Source organism: Rhinichthys klamathensis, unplaced genomic scaffold (assembly GCF_029890125.1).
Source record: "Rhinichthys klamathensis goyatoka isolate OS25496 unplaced genomic scaffold, OSU_Roscu_1.1 h1tg000072l_1, whole genome shotgun sequence".
Classification (NCBI taxonomy): domain Eukaryota; kingdom Metazoa; phylum Chordata; class Actinopteri; order Cypriniformes; family Leuciscidae; genus Rhinichthys; species Rhinichthys klamathensis.
Genome location: NW_026606615.1, coordinates 510,001 through 523,139, shown reverse-complemented (window position 1 = coordinate 523,139; position 13,139 = coordinate 510,001). Strand labels below are relative to the sequence as shown.

Genomic DNA, 13,139 nt, shown 5'->3' with positions numbered 1-13,139 from the left:
AGAAACTCCCACCCTCTCCCTTCTGGGCTCCTTCCAAAGCCACGCCCCCAAAACACATGAACGCGTGATGCGGACCGCTCAGCTGGAGGACGCGTTCACCAGCGCCGAGCGGAGAGGAGCGCAGTGCATGGAGTGACATCACCTTTTTTTGCCTTGTTTGCCTGCGCTGACTGTATATGCCGGTGCAGGTGGTACTGGGAATTTTGACTGCTCTTTCTCTGCCATAATTGTGAGACTTCCTAGCTTCCGGCCGGTACGTGCCTCTCGTCTTTCGAAATGAGCGAGTCAACCGGGCGCGCGGATGTGGGCGGCTCCTGTAGCAGCTGGGGTGGTAGCCATGGTAACGAGGGAGAGTGACAGTCGCCCAGCCAATCATTGCATTCGTTCCGAATGGAAAGAGCTGTGTTTATTGCAGCCCTGAGAGGACTACAGACACTCGATTTGTATACTCTCCTTTTCAGAGTACTTTCATTTTAGATATGTATTGGTATATAAAGACAGTTTAAACAAATTTGGGAAAAAGTGTTTTAGAAACAAACTGCCTATACCCTGCCTTTAACTGAACATACTAACTAGCCATCACCTCTATCATCACTTATTTATGCCATTATAGTTTTTTTTATGTAGAATTTAGATTTATTTTCTTTAAGTTAAATTTTTGTTTAAGTTTTAGTTATTGTGCTATGTGTTTTTGTCATTTGTTTTAGTTTTTTTAATATGTCGTGTTTAATATGAGTTTTATATATTTTTATTTATTCGTTTTATTTTTTATTTTAGTTGTTTTAGTACTTTAAGTTAAACTAAATGAAAATGAGAAATGTTAATTTGGCAACTAGCTGAAATAAAATAAGTTTACTGTAGTGTAAAGAATATATATATATTTTTTAAAGGTTCTATATGTATTTTTTAGCGGCCTCTATCTGTGATGTTTCAGATTGCAACCAATTTTTACAAGAGCGCTCGTGCTCTTGCACGTGCTCGAACACTAGAGCGAGCACTCATGGTACCGGCCACACTGAGACTTTCAACACACCGGAGAAAGCATCACACAACATGCTGGAAACTCATGTAAACTCCCACTGCAACGTTACTATAATAGGCTACTTTTATTAGCTTGACGTTGAACTAATGCTCCATGCTCGTACCATGATAACGTTACATTTGTGGTGTTATCTAGCATAAGGCATTTCACTAACTATTCGTGTATCTTTGACAATCAGCAATGTCAACATAGGTGAATGTATAATATGATAGCGAAAACGGTTAGTGAACTAGACTGAAGAATTTCAGTGTAACAGTAAGATCGTAGGAAGTCACATTACTGTACTGAACGTGTCTGGAAATGTGTATTATAAACAATATGATAGTAGTGGGATGAGTGACGTTAGACAATAGATCTAGTACATAAAATAAAAGTTACATCCTAAAGCTCCTACTTTTTGTTATCCTGGAACAGTCTTTTGTATTCATTTCATGTCGCATGTATGTTGTAGTTTACCTTGCTATTTCATTACAGTTTACCATTATTTCAGCATATCTGAAAACTTGTAATTTATCACAGTAAAAATAGCGGAGGTCTCTCCATAATTCAAACGCTCTGCCGATGTTGATCCATGTTTTCGTCCTAAGTCGATCCGATTAACGTTTTGCCTGACGAGATACATTTTTGCAGATAAACTTTTGTTTTGTTTTTTTATATTTATGTGGAGTTTGTGTTGGAGTGTGTGTTGTGCTGGAGGCAGGTCGTTTTTTGGTGTTATCAGACTCCATGTCGTTCGCTGCAGTGCCGTCGGTCGCATAGACTGTATATAAAAAGGAGAGAGGCTCGGGAGCGCGCTTGCACGTCACATCCAATGGATTTCGCAGAAAATCCGACCCGGAGACTTCACATAGAAATAGGAATACTGGCCTTCAGAAGTAATAGCAAAACCTGACAAGTGGATCATTGTAATGTGTGATTACAACCCCTTCACACACAGGCAATACAAAAAGGATTCATTTTAGAAGAAAAGTTACATATAGCACCTTTAAATATAAAGTTTTATTTAGCGATAATAATCCTGCCCTTGGCCTGAACAAAAAGAACCAAAATCATACAGCAAAACGGAAAGTTCAGATCCAGAACCCATATCAGAAGTGTGTACACAGTGTCAACCGAGCCTGATTTTTCAGCAGAGAAAGATGAAGACAGACTCATGGGAGTTCTTTCCCAAGAGCAGACAGAAACGAGTGTGTGAAGAAAGAGGGAGACGGGCAGTCTGTTGGGATCTGTGGAGCAGTAAAACACTGTGATGTGTGGCAGCTGTTGATGTTGAGAAGGGCAGCGTTGTCTCTTTCACTGGTTCATCCGTTTCATGACCAATTTCTTCGTCCCATGTTGCGTTTCCTGTGGCGGCAGCATTTCGGTGTCTGTTGCCATCAGCCCCGTTCTTCATGTCACTGAGACTTTGAAAGTTTCTGTGGCACTGTGACTTTGCATTGCTGTAAGTGAGGCGTCTGTAATGATAGCCTATCCAGCGCCGTCTGTCTTACATCTGCCAGCGGTGGCCCTTTGAGAGCCGCGATGAATCAACAATGATGCTAGAGTTTTGGGCTTCCGAGAACACAAACAGTACGTATTTTTTTTGTTGACATTTCACAATTAATGGTGGATCCTGATACAGGCGTCAACACAGATCAGAGCTTCAGCTCACTTCTGCCCTTTACTTGAATGAATTGTTACCTATGATAGCAACTTTGCTCATTATAGAATATTAAAAAGATACTCTATATAAATGTATATGCAAAAATGGATGTATATCCTGTAACTTATATGAAAGTATTTGTCTATTTTTTAATAATCTTTTTACCTTTGTTAGTTCATTAATTCATATAAACCCTACAGAGGACAAGCAGTTTGGTGAATGGATGGATAGTATGTATAAATATGTATATCATTTTTAATGTTGTTTTTATTTGATCAATAATACAGACAAAAACAGTAATATTGTGAAATGTTATTACAATTTAAAATAATGGTTTTCTATTTTAATATCTTTCTAAATTAATATCTTTCTTTGATGCATAAAAGTTTTAAAAGAACAGCATTTATAAAAAAAATAAAAAAATATTTTATAACAATATACACTACCGTTCAAAAGTTTGGGGTCAGTCATTTAAAAAAAAAAGAAATGAATACTTTATTTTGATAAAAACAACAACAATTGATAAAAAAAAACTGATAGTAAAGATTTATATTGTTAGAAAAGATTTTGAATAAATGCTGTTCTTTTAAACTCAAATTAAATCCTGAAAAAAGTATCACAGGTTACTAAGTTACTAAAAAAGGTTACTAAAAAAATACTAAGCAGCACAACTGTTTCCAACATTGATAATAAATGAGCATAAAATCAGCACATTAGAATGATTTCTGAAGGATCATGTGTATACGTATACCTACACACATACATATGTACATACGCATGTTAAAAAGCACAATTACAACATTTGAAAACATAGTAGCACTTTACAGTAAGTTTTTGGTGACAATTTAGAATGATTTATAAATTAATATTAATTTTATGTTAACAGATTGAACTTTATTGTGGAGTGTTGACATATCTTCAAATATTTGAATATAGTAATTTAATATAATAATACTTTCAAAATACTATATGAAATAGTTGAACAGTTTTGAGGTTTTAGCATCCAGATTATGGCGCAATGCAATTGGTTGGTGCAGTTCCTCACTTTGTGGGTTTGTTTGGAGTTCTAGGTTGAGGAGGATGCAGCAAAGAGCTGTACTACCGTCCACGCATGAAAGTGGCACAACTTTTCATCAAACAGCTTTCAACCAGCTTTTCTGTTCTTTGCCACCAAGAGGATAGGTTACACCCAGGAGCTCTCTCTCTTTCTCTGTGTTAATTTCTCACCCGCTACTCCTGATAAATGAACAGCAGCTGTGTCCCAAATCCACAGGCAAATAAACCTAAATAAACACAAAGCTTGTCATTTACACAGGTCTGTGTAATCCCATAATCCTTTGCACGTACGTCCTAACCTTCCCTCCGCCCCCAGCGCTGCCAACTACAATGGCCTGCTCGCCCATGTGGCACCCTGTTCAGAGGTGACCCCGCTTTAATAGAAGCAGCTTACTGATGTCCAGAGGTGGAGAGGTGGAGGAGATTACACCGGCTTTAGTCTGTGATTTTCACTTGACCTTACACACTCAATGCAAAGATTGCGTGGAGGCATCAAAAGAATGATTGAGATGGATGAGAGTGTGATTACCGTCTGAGTCTGACCGCTGTACTTACACTAGGGTCAAACTTATTGAGTCCCACTGTACTTCTTGCTTGTGAACATGACCGGCCTTTCTGGACATATTTTTTAAGCCGTTTTTCCTGTACATTAACTTATTACTTAGTAAAGCAAACTAAATTAGAGCTTTTATATTTATTAATCATTTTATTAAGACATATCTTTTCATTGATTTTAAAGGATTAGTTCACCCAAAAATGAAGATTCTGTCAGTAATTACTCGCCCTCATGTTGTTCCAACCCCGTAAGACTTTCGTTCATCTTCGGAACACAAATGAAGATATTTTTGATTAAATCTGAGAGCTGGATCACTCCTCCATAGGCTTCTAAGGGATCGAAACAGGCCGGCCCAAAAGTTATGAAAGACATCGTTAAAATAGTCCGAGTGACTACAGTGGCTCAATCTTAAGTTTATCAAGCGACGAGAATACTTTTTGTGCGCAAAAAAACAAACAAAAATAACGACTTTATTCAACTATTCGTTTCCTTCCCTGTGGGCCTCGAGTGAGTTCACGTAGTGATATTGCGCAAAGCTTCTGTGTTGCACGTCACACATAGGCTCACTATTGGCCGACGCTGGTCATGTGTGTGATGCGTGTGACGTACAACACAGAAGCTTTGCGCAATATCACTACGTGAAATCTCGAGGCCCACAGGGAAGGAAATGAATAGTTGAATAAAGTCGTTATTTTTGTTTGTTTTTGGGCACAAAAAGTATTCTCGTCGCTTGATAAACTTAAGATTGAGCCACTGTAGTCACTCGGACTATTTTAACGATTTATTTATTTTAAATTATGAATCAGATTCTGCACTTTTTCTTGACAATCACGTGTAAGGAAATTAAAGCAAAACAGAGACCAAATACTACGTAATTCTATTCTATATATATATATATTATTATTGTGGAACTAAGGGGCCAAGCCCAACCCCTGAAAAACAACCCCACACCATAATCCCCCCTCCACTAAACGTTACACTTGGCACAATGCAGTCAGGCAAGTACCGTTCTCCTGGCAACCGCCAAACCCAGACTCGTCCATCGGATTGCCAGACAGAGAAGCGTGATTCGTCACTCCAGAGAACACTCTGCTCTAGAGTCCAGTGGCGGCGTGCTTTACACCACTGCATCCGACGCTTTGCATTGCACTTGGTGATGTAAGGCTTGGATGCAGCTGCTCGCCCATGGAAACCCATTCCAAGCTCTCTACGCACTGTTCTTGAGCTAATCTGAGGCCACATGAAGTTTGGAGGTCTTTAGCTATTGACTTTGCAGAAAGTTGGCGACTTCTGCGCACTGTGAGCCTCAGCATGCACTGAGCCCGCTCTGTCATTTCACGTGGCCTACCAATTCATGGCTGAGTTGCTGTTGTTCCCAATTGCTTCCACTTTTTTATAATAGGCCTACCACTAACAGTTGACTGTAGGATATTTAGTATTGAGGAAATTTCACAAATGGACTTATTGGACAGGTGGCAACCTATCACGGTACCACTCTTGAATTCACTGAGCTCCTGAGAGCGACCCATTCTTTCACAAATGTTTGTAGAAGCAGTCAACATGCCTAGGTGCTTGATTTTATACAACTGTGAGCATGGAAGTGATTGGAACGCCTGAATTCAATGATTTGGAGGGGTGTCCCAATACTTTTGGCAATATAATTGTGGCGAGCAGGACGAGGTCGAGGGACGTGGGAGAACGGCGCAAGGCCGGTGGCGTGATTGATGATGAACGACACCTGCGCGACGCACCGGTCTTGTATCTCTCACGGAGGAGCAGAGCAGGGGCGGACTGAGACCAAAAAGTGGCCCTGGACTTTCTGGCCCACAGCAGCCCACCACATCCCAAATCATAACACATTGGCCCATTAATGTGCCGAATATTTTTTTAACACCACTTATAGCATAAAAACATAACTCAATACAAAAATAAATGCTATTTAAACATTTATTTTAAGTAACACAACATATATTAGGTCATATTTGTAAAACCAAAGGGAAACAAACAGAAGAACATTAAAAAACACAACATATAAAACTATCAGGACAGCATATCAGCTAGTCAGGGGGAGCTAGAGGCATCAGAGCCTGTTGAACTGCTACTCTTCACGCCAAATGTATAATCTGTTAATTTGAAGCATTTCACAGCATCTACCTCTAATGCTTTTTTTAACCGTCGGCTGAAATTGGTCCTCGTCCGCTTTTTTCGGCCGATTCGACATGACGGTGAAAGAGGGACCTCTGATTGGCTGTTCAGCTTAGTGAACGAGTCAGTGCACTGCACGAGAATAATAGCAAAACAGCGAGCAAAGAAGTAAAAACAGCACAGATAGAAGGCTGTTCTAATGTTACGTCATAATTCCTGAGTGTTCCTTGGCGAATATTTAAATATTAACATGAGCGGAGTGGAATCAAGAAAGTGTTTAGCAGGATTGATATTCAGAACGGTAAGCACGCACTGCTTTGTTTACGCTGTGTATCTGCAGCCGGCAGCGTCGGTTTCTCTTTTTGAATGACGAATATAGACGAATATATCTGCAGAAATAGACAGTTATCTCATTTATACGCAGGCGCAGAACGCGCATTCTAGCTGACAGTCAGCTGTAGTTCTCTCGGTGTGTTCAAGTGCAGCTTTTTTCCCGCGACACTGGCGATGCGAGGCGACAACACAGTCGGCTTTCATCTGCGCTAGTCTCTATGGCGCTAGTTTATCGGCGTTGGCTTGGTGTGTTTCCAGGACGTGAAAGAGGGCGTGTTTCAAGATACGCAATGGAGTAGACCAAACTTAACAGGGAGGGAGGGCAATACACTCACATGCATGCACACGAAACACACTCCTTGTCGGCCGCGCCCTAGTCTCAGCCTCAGACGTCACGCCCACGGAACGTTGGCTAAACGTCTGATGCATATGGTACACTTAACTGGAAACACTTCAGGAATGTCGAAGTCGTCATCTGATTGGTTGAATTTTATCGGATTTCCGGGGGGCGCGAGTGTCGCGTTTATTTTCTGTCCGCCGGGAAACAAAGCGCAGACGTGTGATTGCGGAAGAAAAACTGTTGTGTTTACATGAGTGACAATGAGCATTTATCAAGATCAGCTAAACGTAGGATTCTCAAAAGTATGCGAGGTTCACGGCATAGACTCTTGAAGTTTTCTTCTCCTTTTTTGATTTTCTATGCTGACTGACTTGTTGCACGCCGGTCTGTTGTTGTGGGGACATTTCCACGCCCCGAAACGTGACGCTGAACGAAACGAACTGTAATTGGTTGTTTGACATGTCGGTCAAACGGCCTTATGGGCGGGCCTTGGCCAAAGAAAGCTGCTATGAATTCCAGACCTTCAGCCGTCAGTCTGAAGGTCTGGCTACGCGAGACTAGCCGCGCCCGCGCGATCGATTCCCTCATCCATTTGCGTAGAAAAGAAATGTAATATTATGATTTACGTAATTTTTTTATACATATATTTTTTTATATGTGTACCGGGCCGGCCCACATTGGCCAGCGGCCCACCGGGAAAAGTCCCGGTGCTCCAGATGGCCAGTCCGCCCCTGGAGCAGAGGCATAAAAGGAGGAGCGACGACAGTGAAGAGAGAGAGAGGACCAGGCCTGGACTTATGTTGTGTTCTGTTTTATTATATGTGACAGCAGTCGTCCGTGAGGGGCTGCTGTCGTTTACTTTCATTTTTTATTTGTTTTATTTTATGTTATTACATTGTTGATTGTTCGCCGGTTGCCGCCTCCTTCTTCCCGGGTTTCGGCACCAGTGTAACTAGGTTCGTTGTTGTGGGAAGATATATACGGTTTTGTATATATGGTATGTGCATAGTGACATTATTATACTATTATAACGTAAACATGGTTTATGAGGACACTTCCAGGAGAGTGTATAGAGAGTCCCTGTAAACCACATACACAATTATGTGTGTGTGTGTGTGCATGACATACAATATGCACTGAAATGCAGTTGTTTTGCACGTTAGCTCACGAGTCTCTGAATGTCGCCCCCTGCAGGTACGGTGGACCAAGACAGCAGGCAGCGCTTCTGACAAGTTCCAGGAGACGTCCATCTTCAATGAGACTCTACGGATCCCCAACATCCAGAGAGTGCAGGGCGGCCGCTACTACTGCAAAGCTGAGAACGGGGTGGGGGTGGCTGCCATCAAGTCCATTCGCGTAGATGTGCAGTGTAAGTGATAGGGCCACGATCCCTCCTCTTCCCGGCCTGATCCCTCCCAGATTTCCTGCAGGAGGTGATTCAGTGTGAACTCTCCAGAGCTCCATCTCTGTCCTAGAGCTGGTTAGTGGTTAAGAGAGTACTTGGGCTGGATATCAGTGTGGGTGGTTATGGAAACAGGAGGGGAAGCAATCCTCAATTAAGCTGCCAAGACAATAGAAGAAACAAATCATTGCACCCACTAGCTTTTAGGGAGATTTAATAAGCTGTGAGTGATGGACATATGGGTTGTATTGGACAGATGCGCCTGGAGAGTTCGGGTGAATGAATTGGAAGGATCTCGAGTGAGAGTTGAAGCCATAGTTCAGGCAGGGTCACACTCTTTTTGTGTGTAAGGGAATCCCTGCATTGCTGCACAGAACCATTGACCCACTGTCCCATTGAGCCAAGGGCCAGGTCAGCGGCTACGGCCAGACCCCACGAAAACCACCTTACTCACTCAGGTCAACCTCACATTCAACACAAGCAACCCTAGGGTTTATTTTATTTTTTATTTATTTTGTTAAACATATTTATACTTTTTAATTTAAAATAAAAGTATTCATTTTTTATATATATATATATATATATATATATTAGGGCTGTCAAACGATTAATCGCGATTAATCGCATCCAAAATAAAAGTTTGTGTTTACATAATATATGTGTGTGTACTGTGTATAATTATTTTTAATACATAAATACCCACACATGCATGTGTATTTAAGAAATATTTGCATGTATATACTGTATATAGACTGAATGTAGCCTATATATAATGTATATTTTTTATATAAATATAAACATTTTATATATAAATAACAGATTTTTCTTAAATATATACATGTGTGCATTTATATACAAAATAATTATACAGTGTACACACACATATATTATGTAAACACAAACTTTTATTTTGGATGCGATTAATCGTGATTAATCGTTTGACAGCCCTAATATATAAATATATATATATGTATACATGTTAGGGGTGTAACAATGCATTGTTAAAATTGCGCCGAATCGTTAATGTAAACGATATGATTCGTGATATAGAGTTAGTTTTATCCAAGGCTCAGGTAGCTGTATTTATAAGGTATAATTCACCCACAATTGTAAATTATGTCATCATGTACTCACCCCAATGTTGTTTCAAACCTATAAGATTTTTGTGCATCTTCCAAACACTAATGAAGATATTTGCGTTATAGATAATGTTGAATATAATGTACAATAATGCAATAGGGGAATATTTGGGGGTCCTGATAATAATATTTTAATAATAATAAAGTAATAATAAAAAAATGTGATTAAAATATTGTGAATATAGTGTATATAGTATCGTATCGTGTGTTCGTATGAGTTTATCGTTACACCCCTAATATATACAGTATATATTAGGGGTGTAACGTGTAAACCATACAAAAGTTAATACATTTTATATAGTTAAATATTTATAAAAAATGTATATTGTTTTTGAATTATTTTCTTGTTATTAATATGGAAGAAAAAAATTACTTCATGGAATATTCTCTGAAAAGTGTGAATATATTACTGTATGCTATTTAGCTTAAAGCATTAAACAAATATATTATATATCAAAAGTAAACAAAAATAGATTGCAAGGGTCTTGAGATGCACTTTTATGAAGTATGCTCCAGAAATAATGGACAACAGAAAATAGCTGAACAGCAGTCAAAAGTCTCTAAAAAATGCAACAAAATATTAGCAAACTGCGCAGTGGAATTCAAAAAAACATTCTGTGTGTACCGTCCCTTATTCTTTCATAACTACCTTTCATTTACTTCCAACCGTTAACACACACAGCAAGAATCAGTGACCGATCTGCCTCTGCGATGTTGGACCATCCCGCTTCCCCCAGAGGATAGATGTGTTGTTCCAGAGGGTTCCCTGGGGCTGGATGATAATTGTGTAGCAGGTAAACAGGGCAGGCTGACAGCAGCTCTGAGTGGAAGCTCTCCTGACGGGTGATGCTTGTTCAATTTTACCCCGCCGGCTCTATGTGGCTCCCCGGATGACTTTAGCACCACAACACTGGCAATTAGACTCAGCACGGGCCACACACACACACACACACACACACACACACACACACACACACACACACACACACACACACACACACACAAAACGTCCCCCCCCCCCCCCCCCCCTCAATTTTCTACAGCACCGAACCCCATTACTGAGAGAAAAGAGAAGGAAGAGAGCAAGTGTGAGCTGTGAGATGGAAAGGTGAGAGGGACAGAAGGTGTGAGAGATAAAGATAGAAGAATTGCGGAAGCGGGATTGAGAGGTTGGAAAAGGCATGACAATAAGACCCTCAGAACGGCCTGATTCCTTTGTTCGGCTGAATAAAAGATCCGTGCTATACTTTCGTAGCACACTGACAGTGTTCGCACATGGCCAACTTGACACAAGCAGACTTTTAAGAGTTATTTAGTTGGAAAAGTGATGACAAATCTATCTCTCTCATTTTCCGCTCACCTCCGTTTTTTCCGCTCACAGTCTCTTTTGGTTATGGTTGCATCCAGAGGCGTTTTGATGTGTTCTGTTAAAGGGACTTTGATAGAACCAGTCACTGTTCTGTGTGTGCTGCGTTAAAGCTGTTTTCCTGATTTTATGTCAGCATATTTCATCTATTTAACCTCGGCCAGGCGTATGCTCCAGAGGCAGACAGCCTTATCATCAGAGAGAGAGAGAGAGAGAGAGAGAGAGAGAGAGAGATACAGGAGGAAGTTAGAGGGCAGCGCTGCACAAAACCACATATTTTTTAAAAAATGAACTAGTCTGCGGTTTGTCTCAAAAATTATTCAAATAATTAGGTATAATTAGGCTGTTTTTAATTAGGTTTTGCATTTAAAGACAACTGGACGAAGTGGGATTGACGCATATATTTAACCCTCTGGGGACCAGAAACGCGCCCGCGCGTTTTGCCGTTTTTTTTTCACATAGCAGAAAAATAGACTTAAAATACTCTGTTGATTTTGATCGTACATATAAGTGTTATACATCAATCGATCCTGTTAATTGTCTATTATTTTTCTGTATACTCACAATAAAAACAAAGTTTTGTGCTTTTTGTCAAATAAAGAAAAATAAACATGATGCGAGTTTTGCCTTCTCTCTGTCAGTGCAGTCCATTCTGAAACACGTCCGAAAAATTAACTCTAACTCTGCAAATACTTGTCATACAGGCACGAGAGGTTTTTCTTTATGAAGCTTGAATTCTCTTCTTTTTAATGATGTAATTTATATAAAAAACAAATATTCTCAGTTTATGTAATCTGTATGAAAAGAGAGTGCTGTCAGATTTTTTTTCCCCAGCTCATTACACTTCATTACGCGTTAATCTGACACGCCCACGGAGGACGCGCGCTATTCAAACGCAAATGTCGAGGCAAGCCATGACAATGCCCACATCAGCCGTTCCACCGCGGCGGTAAAATGTGGGGTGTATTTACTGCCTTTTACCGCCAAGAGGCGCTACAATCATAGACTCTGAAAAGTGTTTGTTTATTCTCTCTAATGCGTAATCTGCTGCCGCACCGCACTGATTCAGAGCGTTTGAAAGCTGGTAGCAGATGAATTCAACAAGTGAAACGTAGTTAAAATAATTCATAATCACAATACTGAAATTAGGCTATTGAAATGAAATTGAATAAATAATGAAAAAGTAAAACATTGCAATAAAAACAGTCACAGACGTATAGACGATAGCTCAGTGGTTAACGCAACAACACGAGCTTCGAGGAGCTTCAATCGACTCGGATCGAATCTCAATGTAGCATACATGTTGTTAACCGATGTTGCCCTACAGCGTTTATGTTTAACCTTCTTGATGCTTAAATAGCTAACTGTTTATAACTGTTTACTTATTTAAAGTCAAGAGTTTTGTTTAATTATTATTACAACATAAATTTGCTACATTCCTGTAGAACCGCAGCCGCTGCACAAAGGACAAAAACTGATGAAGGAAGATTGTCAGCCGATTGCATCAGAAAATGAAAATGAAGAAGCACGTCTTTAGTCTGCTAAATTATTGTGTAATGTAAAAGAACACTAAAATTACTTAAGTTTGAAACCAAGTTCGAACATTTCAAGGTTTAAATAAAGTGTCGGGACAGTTTTTTTTATTTAAAACAGGGTTGCATCGGGTTTAGAGTTTATTTCTTTTGCGATGCAAAATAAGAAACACTAGGCTAATCTTATTCTTGCGACATTTTAAATTTGTATTGCCAAAGAAATGACAGCTATATTAAACAATTAAAACAGTAGGCCTACAAAACGAAAATTGTCCAAAGCAACATAATTAAATTAAAACATGCGTTTTTCTTTGCCTCTCTCGCGCTGAATCTCTTTTTAACAAGTTTATTTAGTCTCCCTCGCTCTCCATATGAAAGAGGAACATTAACACCTATGCCTATTGTCCTGCGCGCTCGATACAGCACTGAACTGTCCCTCCAACCCCCCACCGGCTATTGGAGTCTGAGGCTGATTTAACACAAAGAGAAGTCACAATTCACACTTAAATCGCTATTCTAGACAGTGTTGATAATGAAGGAATTAAATGATTTAAGTTACATGTAGCCTAGTGATATTTCTGTCATA

The 13,139-nt window shown here is 39.8% G+C and overlaps 1 protein-coding gene across 1 annotated transcript in view; it reads left to right on the top strand.

Moving 5' to 3' along the window:
• LOC130085056 (MAM domain-containing glycosylphosphatidylinositol anchor protein 1) overlaps positions 1-13,139 on the top strand; it is a 245,484-nt gene that overhangs the window by 87,487 nt on the left and 144,858 nt on the right. The window contains exon 4 of the mRNA XM_056250613.1: positions 8,309-8,483. Within this exon, the coding sequence (XP_056106588.1) occupies positions 8,309-8,483 (175 nt within the window). The remainder of the gene's footprint in view (positions 1-8,308; positions 8,484-13,139) is intronic.